The 16,610-nt window shown below is 38.1% G+C and overlaps 1 protein-coding gene across 1 annotated transcript; it reads right to left on the bottom strand.

Moving 5' to 3' along the window:
• Positions 1-609: 609 nt before the first annotated feature.
• Positions 610-6,458, bottom strand: LOC306995331 (uncharacterized protein). Its single transcript, XM_079606863.1, has 7 exons — positions 6,222-6,458; positions 3,916-3,943; positions 3,483-3,815; positions 3,288-3,367; positions 2,754-2,814; positions 1,693-2,136; positions 610-1,611 (listed from the first exon to the last, which is right to left on the bottom strand). The coding sequence occupies exons 2-7, from the start codon at positions 3,932-3,934 to the stop codon at positions 1,295-1,297; spliced, it is 1,254 nt and encodes a 417-aa protein (XP_079462989.1). The 5' UTR covers positions 3,935-3,943; positions 6,222-6,458; the 3' UTR covers positions 610-1,294.
• Positions 6,459-16,610: the final 10,152 nt, after the last annotated feature.

The raw sequence follows: 16,610 nt of genomic DNA, 5'->3' as shown, positions 1-16,610 counted from the left end.
GATAATAAATAGCTGGTTGACTTTTCCATTTGTTGACATGACATGGTTAGATTGAGATGGTAAATAATATATAATATATTAAGTTGGTGTCCACCTTAGAGATAATCACCATTTACAATGAAACCATATAATATATATTTAAAAAAGGATATTGATCATCATATAATAAAATATAATTTATTGTTACTAGGCTACTGTAAATCTATATTAAATTATTATGGGATCTCCTTTCAGAACCTTTAAAATAATGTTGTTTCTGAATTTTTTTAATATATTTTTATATTAACATATTTAATGACAGTAGGCATATATTTGTTGAACAAAAATTAATTGTTTTATTTGTCAAAATAAACAGAAAATAGTACAAACTTTGCAAAAGTGATTGTTTTGAACAAGTATTAACTTCAGACACTAAAACATATTGTTTTAGCTGAAGTATTTGTATCAATACTGTGTGCCTTTTGACCCATGCTGGTGAGCCCCCGTAGCCACCTCATACATTTATAAAAATTGTAAACAAAATAAATCACTTTTAGGGGTTATTTGCACACAAAATATGTTGCTCCATAAATGTTCAATACAAACTTTTTTTTTTTTTTTTTTTTTTTTGCAATCACACACTATGTGTAAAGCAAGTTTGCAGTGAAAAGCAAAAAAAAATTAAATTAAGGTTTGCCTTAGCCCTGTTGTACCCTAAATGTTAAACTGTGCAAGCTACAACCAGTGATACAGTAAGTGCTATCAATTAAAAATGCTTAGTTATTAATTTTCATCGGGTTCGCCCTAAAAACGCTTGGCAAAAATTATTATTTCATTAAACTTAGGGTTCAGCCTATTTTCAAAGGGCAGTTTTTGTTGCTTTTTGCATAGCCAACTTCTGGGTCAACTATTAAACTAGTTAACAAGTAATCTAAACAGCTGCTACACCATTTACACAACCAGTGACTTGCAGGAATGCCCTGAACTCAGGAATGTCATCTGACCCTGTTACAAGTACAAAAGTAAAATAAAAGGAGACGCACCACTGTCATTTACCGTATAGATCAGTGGGAGACACACACACATTTACGATTATACTGTACACCACATTAACTGAGATTTTTTGGGAAAGGCGCAGATAAACAACCCACAAATGAAATACACATAACACCAAAATAAACACAACCAGAAACATTGCAATTATTGCCATTATTTTAAAAAGCAAATGCATGTCCTTAAAATGAAGCTGCCACCATAGTTTTTTTTAAAAAAATCTGTCTCAAACACTCAACTGTTATTTCTCCAGATGTGTGCTTTAAGTTTCCTGTTCCTCTGGTTGACATTTACTAGCTTCCAGATCTTTCGATTTGTTCTCTGGGCGTCTCATTTTTTCACTCATCATTTTGTGCATATTCTCCAGTTGTGTGTGTTTCCCCTGAAGCTGATTCTGTTTCTTTTCAACCTCTCTGACTGTTTGCATCAGTTTGGCGTTAATGTCCTTAAGACGTCTGTCTTTGTCTTGAAGTTCTTCATCAAGTCTGTCTTTCTCTTTCTCCAGATCTTTAATCTTTCCATCTCTCTCTTCTAGAAGAGATTTTGTTTCTTCAAGACATTTGGATTTTTCAATCAACTCTGAAAGAAAGAAGCATAAACACAATCCCAGATGTTAGATCAAAAAGGTTATATTGATATGTTCTTGATCAAATTTCTTACCTGAAATCCTCAACTGTTCTTTCTTCACCAGCATTTCCTGCTGTCTCATTTGCTCCTGTCTCAGTGTCTGTAGTTGTTGTTTACTGGTTTCCATCTCTTTGATTGTGCTCTCCAGCAGTTTCTCTTTCCCGCTTATCTGTTTGCTCATATCCTCCAGTTGTGTGTTTTTCTCCTCAAGCTGATTCTGTTTCTCTTCAATGTATTTGGTTATTTGTAGCAGTTGTTTTTCTATTTGTTGCATCTGTGATTCTTTCATATCAAGGTCTTTTTTATTTTCCAGGAGACCAGATTTTTCTCGAATTGTTTCTAATTGCTGTAAGACTCTTTCCAAGTCAGCCTTGGATGCCTTCAACTGTAGTTCAGTTTGTTCCAGTTTTTTCCCTTGATTTTTGAAAACCTTGAATATCGTTTGGTGAAGGACCTTCACATAATTCACTTCAAGCTCTGAAAATGGAAATCACATAATGTCTATTTATCTACCAGATGGTATTTAATCTCCCTGATACACTTTATTATTAAATGTATATGTGACTGCTTCAGGCAATGTCAAAGAAAAAAACAAAGCGTGAAAGAAATAGAGTGTGTTTTGCACACACCTTGTAGTGAGAAGGGTGCCTGTTTATCTGATTATTTTTTTTACCATACTTTCTCCAGTTTTGTGGTTAGCCAGCGAGACAAGCAGGTTGTTTATTTTAATTTTCTTTCTCATATGTGTAGTAAAGATGTGTAACCATAGTTACCTGGCTACTTTAGTTTTTTGTTTAGGCCTTTCCCTCTTCAGAAGCTTTTCCGTTTGATCTCCTAATCAAGTTACCGCGGTATGTTTAAATAAACATATTCTTTAATTGTACTTCTTGGCTGGGTTTTTTATATATATGAGTTATAAATAAGTTTCAGAGTGGGAGATAAGACTCTGTCTTGAGGTGTTCTATCTTCTAATCCCAAATTAATGTTTTATTTCTTTGAGAGCTGTGGTGGAGCAGCACTGTCAGACCTTGTAACACTCCCTAATGTGTCTGTCCTGATTTATAACACACAAACATAGTAAACTTTAACAACACCTGTCATTAAAGCGGATTCCTCCATTTTCATTCTCTGATTCTCCCCACATGTTCTGTTTGACTGTGGAAGTAAATAAAAAGATTCTGTTATGTTTCTACAGTTACGGATGGAATCAGTAAAACAAAAATGTATTTTCTAAAGCTATGACCATATAGAGCTGATGTTACAGATTTTAGACTCACTTCTGATTAGAGCTGATTCCGTATTGCTTTTGGTACTTTAGACAATCATGTCAAACAATCATGTCTTATATCTGTTTGCATCCATTTTCTAATCACATTTATGACCTTACACTGGCTTACAATATAAAGTGTATGTAAATACTGGGCATATACAATTAAATAAAAAGTCTGGACAGCAAAACAGCTGCTTATAATGAATCCTGCTGTGGGATTTGGGATCCCTGTGCATAATGATTAAATCAAACCAAGTGATAAAAAAAACTGAGTAAGTCTGGGAAACAGTAATGCATTAAAGCAATTACATTACGTTAATGGTTAATGTACAGTAGTTAACCATTCAACTTAGCCTACCTCATGAAGTGTCAGATAAACTTGTCTACCTTGAATCTTTGATGGCTGGTTTACTGGTTGGCCATCAGTATCTTCCCTTGCTGAGGGAACAAGACACAATTTAAAGCATGAGCATGTGTTTTATTGGATTTGTTGTATCAGTTCACCATTCATCTCTTTCTAGGAGACTGTTGAGGACATTGAGCTGATGCTCACCTTCTAACTCTATTGTTATTTCCTCTGTTCTGTCTTTACTGATGACCTGACACAGGTAAACCCCTATGTCTGATTCTCTGAACTCTCTGAAGTTCAAGGAAACATTTCCTCTGTTTAGCTCTTTAGTGGACAGACCTGTTCTGCCCTCGTAGCTCCTTCCTTCTATCACCTCTCTGTTCTTATAGAGACAAGCACAGTCTGTCTCCTTAAACCATCTGATCTCCATGTCAAAAGCACTGATTTCAGGAGACAGATGACACGGTACGGTGACATCAGACCCCAGTTTGACCTCAGCACTCTGAGAATCATTAGGGACAATAAGATGAAACTCGTCTGTGAATGAAGAGAGAAACACATGGACTTGTGTACATGACCGAAATTATGCTATATTTGATAATGAAATAATATCATGTGACAGAATTTTAAGCCTTACTGCTGCTTGCAGATGCCATTATTCTCTCCTAAATATAGGGAGAAAAAAACATTTCCATCTAACCACTTTTGACAAAAAATTTCTCCATATTTCATTTTGATATGAATACTGACATTTGTTGAATTAATCATACAACTAGTAATAAAATCAGTTAATTGTCTGCTTATGACCTGTTTTGTACTTATTAGTCTTTAAGTATTGAAATGTCATTGTCACAGTAACACAATAAGTCTTATTATTGTTACAGCAGAATGTTTGTTTCATGAATCATCTGGACAGAATTGTTTTTTTGTCTCACACAATAACGCCACATTTTAAGATGATGCTACTTTTAAAGACTTTTCATTCACATTTTAAACGAAGAAGTGTGTGTGTGTGTGTGTGTGTGTGTGTGTGTGTGTGTGTGTGTGTGTGTGTGTGTGTGTGTGTGTGTGTGTGTGTGTGTGTGTGTGTGTGTGTGTGTGTGTGTGTGTGTGTGTGTGTGTGTGTGTGTGTGTGTGTGTGTGTGTGTGTGTGTGTGTGTGTGTGTGTGTGTGTGTGTGTGTGTGTGTGTGTGTGTGTGTGTGTGTGTGTGTGTGTGTGTGTGTGTGTGTGTGTGTGTGTGTGTGTGTGTGTGTGTGTGTGTGTGTGTGTGTGTGTGTGTGTGTGTGTGTGTGTGTGTGTGTGTGTGTGTGTGTGTGTGTGTGTGTGTGTGTGTGTGTGTGTGTGTGTGTGTGTGTGTGTGTGTGTGTGTGTGTGTGTGTGTGTGTGTGTGTGTGTGTGTGTGTGTGTGTGTGTGTGTGTGTGTGTGTGTGTGTGTGTGTGTGTGTGTGTGTGTGTGTGTGTGTGTGTGTGTGTGTGTGTGTGTGTGTGTGTGTGTGTGTGTGTGTGTGTGTGTGTGTGTGTGTGTGTGTGTGTGTGTGTGTGTGTGTGTGTGTGTGTGTGTGTGTGTGTGTGTGTGTGTGTGTGTGTGTGTGTGTGTGTGTGTGTGTGTGTGTGTGTGTGTGTGTGTGTGTGTGTGTGTGTGTGTGTGTGTGTGTGTGTGTGTGTGTGTGTGTGTGTGTGTGTGTGTGTGTGTGTGTGTGTGTGTGTGTGTGTGTGTGTGTGTGTGTGTGTGTGTGTGTGTGTGTGTGTGTGTGTGTGTGTGTGTGTGTGTGTGTGTGTGTGTGTGTGTGTGTGTGTGTGTGTGTGTGTGTGTGTGTGTGTGTGTGTGTGTGTGTGTGTGTGTGTGTGTGTGTGTGTGTGTGTGTGTGTGTGTGTGTGTGTGTGTGTGTGTGTGTGTGTGTGTGTGTGTGTGTGTGTGTGTGTGTGTGTGTGTGTGTGTGTGTGTGTGTGTGTGTGTGTGTGTGTGTGTGTGTGTGTGTGTGTGTGTGTGTGTGTGTGTGTGTGTGTGTGTGTGTGTGTGTGTGTGTGTGTGTGTGTGTGTGTGTGTGTGTGTGTGTGTGTGTGTGTGTGTGTGTGTGTGTGTGTGTGTGTGTGTGTGTGTGTGTGTGTGTGTGTGTGTGTGTGTGTGTGTGTGTGTGTGTGTGTGTGTGTGTGTGTGTGTGTGTGTGTGTGTGTGTGTGTGTGTGTGTGTGTGTGTGTGTGTGTGTGTGTGTGTGTGTGTGTGTGTGTGTGTGTGTGTGTGTGTGTGTGTGTGTGTGTGTGTGTGTGTGTGTGTGTGTGTGTGTGTGTGTGTGTGTGTGTGTGTGTGTGTGTGTGTGTGTGTGTGTGTGTGTGTGTGTGTGTGTGTGTGTGTGTGTGTGTGTGTGTGTGTGTGTGTGTGTGTGTGTGTGTGTGTGTGTGTGTGTGTGTGTGTGTGTGTGTGTGTGTGTGTGTGTGTGTGTGTGTGTGTGTGTGTGTGTGTGTGTGTGTGTGTGTGTGTGTGTGTGTGTGTGTGTGTGTGTGTGTGTGTGTGTGTGTGTGTGTGTGTGTGTGTGTGTGTGTGTGTGTGTGTGTGTGTGTGTGTGTGTGTGTGTGTGTGTGTGTGTGTGTGTGTGTGTGTGTGTGTGTGTGTGTGTGTGTGTGTGTGTGTGTGTGTGTGTGTGTGTGTGTGTGTGTGTGTGTGTGTGTGTGTGTGTGTGTGTGTGTGTGTGTGTGTGTGTGTGTGTGTGTGTGTGTGTGTGTGTGTGTGTGTGTGTGTGTGTGTGTGTGTGTGTGTGTGTGTGTGTGTGTGTGTGTGTGTGTGTGTGTGTGTGTGTGTGTGTGTGTGTGTGTGTGTGTGTGTGTGTGTGTGTGTGTGTGTGTGTGTGTGTGTGTGTGTGTGTGTGTGTGTGTGTGTGTGTGTGTGTGTGTGTGTGTGTGTGTGTGTGTGTGTGTGTGAACAGACCCAGGGCTTGTTGTTTTACCTTTTCTGTCGAAATATATCCAGTCTGAGTTGAAGAATGTGCAGAGGACCTGAAGCTCTCACAAGTTTTGTGTCAAAAAAAACTTTGAGTTTTGTTCATATAATTATGTGATTTTGTTGAAATTGTTCAGAGTAGTCTTCGCCTTTCCTGTTGTTGACTGTGAACCCTGTCACACTAAGCATTCAAATCTCTTTCACTTTTACTGAAAGCACACTTACTTTCACTTGCACTCAAAGAATATAAAAGAGCATTAAGCTTCTTCTTAAGAGAAATAGATTTTCTATTTCTCTGTGTTTTTTTATCAGGTTATTTGGATGTCCTTCATCAGAATGAAAGGTGTTTTGTTAGCCAACTCAAAATTGATTGTGATGCCTGTTTTGATATGCTGCTTAATCTCCAGTGTGCTTGCCTTGTTGGATATTTACGTTTCAGAAACTGTTTTGTGGATTGAACTTGAAAAAACTTCAAAGTTTACCTATAGGCTAATCTGTGTATGACTTCTATACATCCAACATCCATGTCCTATCTCTCCACTCTGCCCAACCCACAACATAAGGTATTTGTCAACTGATTAGGCCCATGAGATTTGTCACCTAAAAATGTGAACATTGCCAAAAAATGCAGCAAAGCACATTCGTGTCATTGCTTTTGAACCACCAGGAACAAAGTAAAAGGTTAAAAATACAGATGTAGTGAAATTTAGACCTGTCAAACACGTCTCATCCTTTTCCTGCATGGCTATGTTCCAATGATTTCAGAGTATTTTTTACACTGAAGAAAAAAAAAAAGCCAGATGCTGCCTGAAGCACTCAAGCGCCTGCAGCTGGGCATCTTTAGCTGAGCACCTGACGTTTTTCAGTTGCTGAGAAACACTTCGGTGAACACTCGGCCTAAAACGTCGAAACACGTCAATTTAGCGTCTATACATAGAAAAACAATGGAATGGAAAACGTGTTCTCTCTGTGTGAAAGACCTCTAATCGTTACAGTTTGCATGTTACCGAAAAAAATCAGTTGCAATTATGGGTTTAAAGCAATGAGGAAGAAATTGTGCTTCCTTGTACTTTGTCAATCAATGACTGTGTTTGTGTGTTTTTTGCGCTATAGTATTTTATAATATGTAGCTCCTTCCTTATCACCTCTCTGTTCTTATAGAGACAAGCACAGTCTGTCTCCTTAAACCATCTGATCTCCATGTCAAAAGCACTGATTTCAGAAGAGAGATGACACGGTACGGTGACATCAGACCCCAGTTTGACCTCAGCACTCTGAGAATCATTAGGGACAATAAGATGAAACTCGTCTGTGAAGGAAGAGAGAAACACATGACCGAAATTATGCTATATTTTGTGTGTTAATGAAATAATATCATGTGACAGAATTTTAAGCCTTACTGCTGCTTGCAGATGCCATTATTCTCTCCTAAATATAGGGAGAACAAAACTGTTGAAGAAATAAAACATTTCCATTTAACCACTTTTGATTTTGATCTCCATATTTCATTATGATATGAATACTGACATTTGTTGAATTAATCATACAACTATAGTAATAAAATCAGTTAATTGTCTGCTTATGACCTGTTTTGTATACAGTCTTTAAGTATTGAAATGTACGTCATTAATAAGATGTTGCATAGTGTCTACTTTTAAAGACTTTTCCCATGTGTATGACTTCTATACATCCAACATCTATGTCCTTTCTCTCCACTCTGCCCAAATAAGGTACTTGTCAACTGATTAGGCCTATGAGATTTGTCATAACCTAAAAATGTGAACAATGCCAAAAAATGTAGCAAAGCACATTCCTGTCTTTTGAAACACCAGGAACAAAATAAAAGGTAAAAAATACAGATGTAGTGAAATTTATCTATCTAGACCTGTCAAACACACTTCTCATCCTTTTCCTGCATGGCTATCATATGTTCCAATGATTACAGAGTGTTTTTTAGAGTGTTACTGTCACTAACTCTTTGACCCTTTTTGCAAAAAGACATCAAACTGAGGCAATTCAGGCAGGATTATCTTATTTTATTTATTCAGAGTAATTGTGTAAATAAAATGTTTGTTATTATTGAGTCATGTTATTATTATGTAATTTAGTCCAGGATTTCCTGACTTCACATTGTAAATACAGTGGATGGACATCAAGTTGATTATTTTGACAGTAACATACATTAATATGATAAGCCACGGATGCTGGAGGCTTTATCTTAGCCTACTGAGAACAGCATATTATTTATCGCAATCAATAATAATTTATGTGGCATCTGCTGTCACAACTAGCCATAGCCTATACATATGTGGCACACCACCTGTTTAATTTAGCTGACCAACTCTTGAAATATGTGTATCAAAACTGCGCGACACACTGGACAGTGCAGAGAGAATGTATTAACATTGTAGTGAAGTTCATAGCAGCAGTCCTACTGTTGTTTTGAGCAATACCGGTACACTGAGTTTATTTCATTAACACTGAGTATTAACATTAATGTCACTTAAAATAATACTTTTTTTTTTTTTTGCATGTATGAAGCAATGATTGAAACCAAATAAAATACAAATAAACATACTGGTGGTGGTTTTGCAATACCAATCCATAGAGGTGATCATTCACAAAGAATTTGGTTTACTTTATGCTTTCCCACTCCACTAGATGGCAGTACAGACCAGGTATGCTCACATAGAAACCAGGTAGGAGTCTGATACATGCGAAGAGCAGCAGAAATTAATTGTGCTATTAAGCACCCTCCCCAAAATAACCAGAAATCAATAAACACCCTCAAGTGCTAGAGTGGTGCATTTAGAGAGCAATAAGCTGTTATGGGTTTATTTGTGTGGAGCATCCTATTTGGCAGATCACTCGAATGCAGCCGATTATAAACAAACTGGAATGCAGAGACCATAGCCTATATGTGCGCTAAAGAACGCCACGGTGGCGCTGTCACAAAAAACTAGGGTCCTAGAACTGCGGTCCTGAAACTGCAGCCCCCGGTTGTGCAGGAATATAGCCTACTGGAAGTTTCCGCTGCTCTAAATGATGACTATAACCGAGCGCATCCATTGTCATCTTCGACAGACAGGGACAAGAAATCCAGAGAAGTCTGTCATATAAATGCAATGCATATTTTAAATGGTGTGAGTGATTATTGCAATCACTCACACTCATCTGCGAGAAAATATGTTTTATGATGACCTGCATAATTCATTTGGTTTTTGACTGTGATTGCCACAGTCAAAAACCAAATGAATTATGCAGGTCATCATAAAACATATTTTCTCGCAGAAATACTTTTAGGTTTAAATTATTCGTTTCACTCGTAGTTTATGCGTGGCTGTTAGAAAATGTAAGATGGACTGAATGATCCTGGTAGTCATTTCCTGCTGAGTCTGACTGGGAGAAAACAGCCTGAGCAGTCATGAGTCATGTCCATTAACATCCAACACTGCACTGCTGCGAACACCTGACAGCACTGCTCGTGCTGAACCCTCAGAGGTGCTGCTTAACCTGTCTAATCTCATTTCAACGGGACATACACTCACATCACTAAATGAAACATGCAATCTGACCATAGACTGAATCAGATGTTCAGGTCTTCAGATGTTAAAGTGCTTATATATTGTGGATTTCGCCCACTAACTCTCTTGAAAGTGCTCGTCGCGTGAGTCGCGTCTTTACCATAGACAGTATATAAACTGGACACAGCGACCACATAGGTTTCAACGGAGAAAAGTGAAGTCAATTAGAAGCGCTCACTTCCTGATCGCCAGGCGAACTGCGCAAGCTCAAACTGAGCTTGACGACGTAGATGTGAAGTGAGCAACCTGTAAGTCTTCTAGTAGCTGTGCCGAGAGAAATCTGAATCATTCCCTTCCGAATCTCGCAGAGACGGAGAGCGTGAGTATTTGCTGTCCATGAGCTGGCAGCAGGATCAACTTTATGACTCTCGATGGGCTTCTCTCTTGACTTAATGACGTCCCCCCGATTACTTGCGAGCTTCTCCGCCGGTCTATACGGTAATTTCTCGGCTTGTGCGACAGAGGTTATGACGCAATCGGTAATGACGCAATCGTTAGCCTATTTTTACAAAAACTGCTTCTACGGGGCCATAATGTAAGATAAAAGGTAATGGAGCCTTTTATACATTTTCGTGTTTCTTTAGAAATAAACAATGGACAAATGGAGTCTTTAAACGCCTCAGATGTAAAGTTATTGGAGTCAATGGAATGCTAATAACAGGTGGGGGTCCGCTAGCCAATGGCGGCGCCCGGGGAAGCTTCATAGACAGTATATAAGATGGACACAGCGACCCCATAGATTTCAACGGAGAAAAGTGAAGCCCATTTGAAGCACTCACTTCCTGATCGCCAGGCGTACTGCGCAGGCTCAAACTGAGCTTGGTGACGCGAGCATCGTGTCTGACAGCTGTCAGTCTTCTAGTAGCTGTGCCGAGAGAAATCTGAATCATTCCCTTACGAATCTCGCAGAGACGGAGAGCGTGAGTATTAGCTATCCATGAGCTAGCAGCAGGATCAACTTTATCACTCTCTGTGGGCTACTCCCTTGACTTTATCGGACTTTATGCCTTCACGTCCCCCCGATTGCTTGCGAGCTTCTCCGCCGGTCTATACGGTAATTTCTTTACAGTGCGACAGAGAGTCGCTTGGTTATGACGCAATCGTTTGCCTATTTTTACAAAATCGGCTTCTACAGGGCCATAACGTAAGGTACAAGGTAATGAAGCCTTTTATACATTGTCGAGTTTCTTTAGAAATAAATAATGGGCAAATGGAGTCTTTGGACGCCTCAGATGTAAAGTTATTCGCTGTCAAAGTGACGCAAAAATGAATGGGAGTCAATAATGCTAACAGCAGGTGAAGTTCTGCTACAATGGCGGCGCCCGGGAAGGCTTCAGTTTCCGGCGGATGGATTACCGCCTTGGGAAGCTTCAATGGTCTTTACAGCCCGCCATACTGTTTGTTTTGTTGCCACACAACCACTCGCGCATGCGTACAAAGATGTCAACAAAGATCCTCCAAACAGAGGGATGTTCCGCGTGACGTCACGCCATTTGGAGCAGCCATCTTGACGGAATAGAAAATGCTAAACCGGCGGTGATACTACAGCTCGTCGCAAAATATTCCTATCATGCCCGAGCGATGCTGTACAGTTAGATGCGATCAGATATGTGATCATACAAAAGGAATATCTTTATACCGTATCCCAAAAGAAACAAAACGGAGAAACAAGTGGTTGGCGGCAATAAACAGGTGATTTTGTTTTGTGTTTTTACCTGTAAACTCAAGTTTAAAAATTATTACAGGTACTATAATTGCTAACGTTAAGCTTTTGTATGCTTTTAATGAAGCTCCGGTGTAGCGTGATGGGAAGTGAGTAGCTGTAAATATTACCGAACTCAATGTCAGGAAGTTTTTCTACACATTTAATGCCTGTAAAAAGAACTTGTGGTGCTCCATATGGATCATAATTCCTTTATCTTTCTCTTGTATATATCTTTTTGTGATGCTAATAAGTGCGATGACATGACGTGAAGAGTTAGCTGACGGCCGCTGCTCTAATAATAGATAACAGTTAGTGGTGGGGGAGAAAAACGATTCTGTTCAATATCGAGATATTTTGCGCACGCAATTATATATCAATACTGTAGTGCAAAGTATTGCAATATTCAGACTAATTATAAAATAATTATACCTATTAATATTACCTATATAATAATATTATATATTACCCACCCCTAATAATAGATCCATTGCCACTGAGTAGCTGACGGATCTATTCCGTCAAAATGCCTGAAACGCGGTTAGGGGTCACGTGACTGGGAGATCCCTATTAGGGGAAAAACCTTTAAGTAAAATAATCAGCTAACTTAAAGGTATACGTGTAGGCAATTCAGGAGAGGCTATAATGTCAGCTTTGAAAGCATTAGATCCCACCCTCCCTTCAGAGCGTCTCCAAAGCCACGCCTCCTTCCAAATACATGAGGCACACAGCCAGAGCAGATTCTGCAAAGCGTCACTAGAGATGGTATTAAAAAACCTCATGTCTCAAAGCACATAAAATTACAATAATAATGAAGGTAAACATCTTACAGAGCTCAGACTTGTACCACCTGACTGCTGCAGTTTCATCTCAGTGTTGATAGTGTTGCCAGAGAAATACATAAATCCCAGTCTAGGACAAACATTGCAGGTTGCTATCTTGTAACTGACATGGCGTGAATGCAGCTTGTTGTTTTGCTTCAGGGGGAGCTGTTAAAGGTGGCTGCTGTTTGTTTGCGTGTTGCACAGATGACTGTCTTGCTCCGTCTCAATTCGCCTAAGTTACTTATACTACGCCCTAAATGTACTCTTTTTTTTTTTTTTAAGTAAAAGTGCATACTTTTGAGTGTGTAGCAGAAAAGTATAGACAAGCTTTGGGATATACTATCACGTCATACAATTGCGTCTTTAACGCTCTCTGTCGCTTAGTTACACGCATCCTGTCACGCAAACTGACCTGTCAATCATCTTGTCAAAGATAACATCCTCCACATTTCATTTCCTACCGGATCGGAGATAAATGCAGAAGCACTTAGATCAGCAGAGAACTCGCCTCATATTAATGCATAATGATGCATTTAAAAGGTAATGGCCAAATGGATTTTTATAAAAGTCCACATTGTTATTACAGATGAAATTTAACACGGATGACATTAAATTCATATTTTTCTATCTGGTTAAACTTTGATTAGTCACCCAAACCTTCATCTAAACCTCTCACCGTTGGTCGCGCATATCCACCATGTGTTGTAGTTTTTTAACACTTTTCAATCGTTTTTATAGTTCCTCCTCCAGAGCACAATGGGTTGTGGGCAATATTAGCCTATAGAGTGTGCACTGGTCCACACTTCGAAAATCCTCGAAGAATAGTAGACCATCCGGGAACTTCTGGCATACTCTTTTCAACATACTATACTTTGGGGGACACTCATTTTAATCTCACATATGTTTAGGATGATAGTATGAACATTGAGACGCAGGGTCTGTCTACAACTAGACGTGCTGATGACGTGTGATGTCTGTGCGAGCTTGGGTGCGTGAAAAATATGGGATAAGTGAATATGATGACAGGATTTAGACCGAATCCAATGATTGGACAAACATTTTTTGGTCCTGAAAATTCTACAGAATGTAGCCTTTTTATATGACCACTTCTATTATTGAGTTTCAACCAGAATAACAAAAAACGATTTATGAAAAATTGCTAATAACACCTTTTAGCTTTTAGTCGACCACATCTCTGTAAGCACACATATCTATAAATGGCATAGTAAGACATTGTTGTCTTTTGTGCACATACTTTCTCATTCACACCATGTTGTTCATGTATACAAATTTAGTCCTTCTTGTACACTGTAAAAAAAAAAATCCAGTGAAATTTACAGTAAAAAAACTGGCAGATGTGGTGGCCAGAAATTTACTGGAAAAAAATTACAGATTTAACTTAAATTTACAGTAAAACTAAACGTAAAAGTATGTTTACTATTAAGTAAGGTTTTAGTTACAACAGTTAAAAGCACATTGCTTGAGGCTAAAACTATGACATGGCAACATTTACATACTGTACATAAAGCAGCAATTTTCAAAAGTGCACAAAGAGAGATGTAACACGTTGGTGTCTCAACATGCAGTAAGCATCAGCACTTGACCTTAAAATAGGCAATGTATCAACAACTAAAAATCCTTTAAAAGCATTGCAGTATTAAATATCAAGAATCAAATAATATCAATGATAAAGTTCAAATTCATCCCTTTCACAGAAAGCACACATCCACCACACTGCCAACAACCTGGAGAGACTGAAGGCACAAACACATGACCGAGAAAACAAAATCATATGTTGATGGCGAATATTTCTGTTTAAATAGTCCAGGTGAGATGCTTAATTACAGACATTTACTACAGCTTTTATGAAAGTGTTGTGCAAATAAAGATATGTCTCTGTACAGCAAACATAACTGATGTCTTTTGAGAAAGGGTTCATAAACTAAGATACTCAGAGAGTATGCCCTTGATGAACAGATTGCCAGCTTATCTGCATTTTTTTAGGCTTAATTAATCCAGATAATGACTGTAAATGAAAGTAGTTAAGACAATCATTTCCAAGCAGGTTCTTTGTGTTAAGGGCTGACTGAGTGCACTTTTAAGCAGCACCTGTACCTGTTGCCATTGGTAGAATTCAGATACAAAAAAAGAATGGGCCTTGATAGACAAGAATATTGTTGGACATGTCAAAAACCTTGAACAGATTACACTTATCAAACCTTCATTTAGCATTTCATGGGAATGGCTTGGCTGGTGTTCTCTGGTTGATGATGGAGCTGTGAAAATCGTTCCATCTGCTGAATTCAAAATATTTATGCACTTACTGGCCAATCCCATGACCATTTTCATGACCCTGATTTAAAGGCCTGTCTTTCACCAGCCAGAGAGGAAGCTTTTCAAACAAGGTTTCATTATACCAGTCACTTCAGCAGGACATACAGAAATGATAAAAAACACAAAAGGAAACATGCAATCTGACTGTCTCCATACCGAATGAGAACACCTATTATTAACATATTATAATTAATAATAATTAATAATCATAACTTTATTTTACAGAACAATACAATTAGAGTACTCATATTTATGGTATTGAAAAGTCTTCTTTGTTTTCAAATGTTGAACAATAGAGCTTTTATTTAGTCAGAAAACATAATTAAATCACAATTTGTTTTCTCATGTAAAGGACAGTACACAAACAGTATTTAGAGAAGCTGTGTTACAACCCAAACACAATTTTTTTTTTTTAATTGTTTACCATACAACGGTACAAATAGTAAAACTTATACACTAAAATATAAATATCATGAAAAATATTGTCTGTGACCCTTTTGAATCCTGATTCACCATGTTAGATCAAGCATTCAAATCAAATCAAACAAGTGTTGCATTTTGTTTAGTAAATCTTTAAGAGACTGATCTGTGGAATTATGAATTATGTTTCTGGGAATTTTATTGTGAAAAGACTATCTCACCCACACAGTTCAAATGAGGCTTTAGGGGTTATTTTAAATTTCAATATTTAATCTCTTTTTTGAGGCATTGAATGCACTAAAGTCTACCAGTAGCTTTGGTCAGTAAGCCAAATAAATCCATTTATGGATGCAAAGGTGAGGCTGATAATTCCTGAAAAGACTGACATTTATTCAAGACAATAGCGGCTTTGAGTCAGATGGCTCTCTCTCCCTGAATTAAAGCATGTGCAATCTACAGTATGGCTAGCAAACTGTCTTTTCTGATAGATAAAAAAAAAAGAAAAAAAGGAAGAGCTGGATTTAGAAATGTTCAAAGGTTCTAAATAATTATCAAAGAACAAAACCTTCTCCTCATGCCTGCCTTGTGAAAATTTCTAAAATAAAAAGAGGTTCATCTCATTATGAAAAAATTGTAAACTATATTGTTCACTCTTAATTTGTTGTTTTTAAAATATTTTATTTAAGTGTTTTATTTCTTTCTAACAGGTTTTTGCTTTAGATGTGTTAAGAGTCTTTCTGAAAACATTGATTTACTGCAGACGGTTTTCTTCAGATCATATTCTTGCATATATGGATCGTTTTTTTCATGTGTTTATGTGTTTGAAAAGCAAAGATGATTGCATGCCTCTCACAATCTTTTCAAGTTCTATAAAATTCCTTTGTCTCTGATTTCTATGTTTGCCTCTCTGCCTCCAATCAAACACATCATTCAGTATGGCCTGTAATTCAAGCTAATAATTATATATCTGTGTGACAGAACAATAACCACCAATACCCAGGTCTTCTATAAGAGATGACCAAACCACCAAGTGAATTCTAGCATAAACTGATGTAAAGAAAGAAAACCTTATCAATGATGTTCATGTCTAAATGGAGGGTGCATCACTGTTAAAACTCCCATAGTTTTTACACAGATAGTATTAAAATACACTGATTAAAGTTTAAATGTTTATAAACCAACACATATTTCTCAATACTATTTTTTATAATATAATTAATATACAATTTGATAATATAATAATTAATTTCCACCAGTTTATCTTGCTTTGAAGTGTTGACAAATACAGATAAAACATGCTGCCATATATAATACAATTGAATAATATGGAGGAAGGAAACCGTGAGAATGAGTGGATTGACTCTCAGCCTAAAGCAAAAACATTTATCCTCACCTATATTCATTTTTCAAAGTAATGTCATGAAGGAGAAAATGGGTGTGTAAATATAGAAGAGTTTTCATCTAGTCACCTGTGCAATGATTCGGATTATGCTAGTGGCTCATGCAGGATTTTATAGGCTAGTGCTCCCTCT

The sequence above is a fragment of the Phoxinus phoxinus genome, assembly GCF_949152265.1.
Source record: "Phoxinus phoxinus genome assembly, chromosome: 3".
Lineage (NCBI taxonomy): Eukaryota > Metazoa > Chordata > Actinopteri > Cypriniformes > Leuciscidae > Phoxinus > Phoxinus phoxinus.
Note: the sequence above shows the minus strand (reverse complement) of the source record. Positions and strands in the feature narration are given on the sequence as shown.

Coding starts and splice junctions, on each gene's coding strand:
- LOC306995331 (XM_079606863.1), bottom strand. Junction 2,137..2,753: donor GGAATCCGCTTTAATGACAG/GTGTTGTTAAAG, acceptor TTCCATTTTCAG/AGCTTGAAGTGAATTATGTG. Junction 1,612..1,692: donor AGAACAGTTGAGGATTTCAG/GTAAGAAATTTG, acceptor TCTTTCTTTCAG/AGTTGATTGAAAAATCCAAA.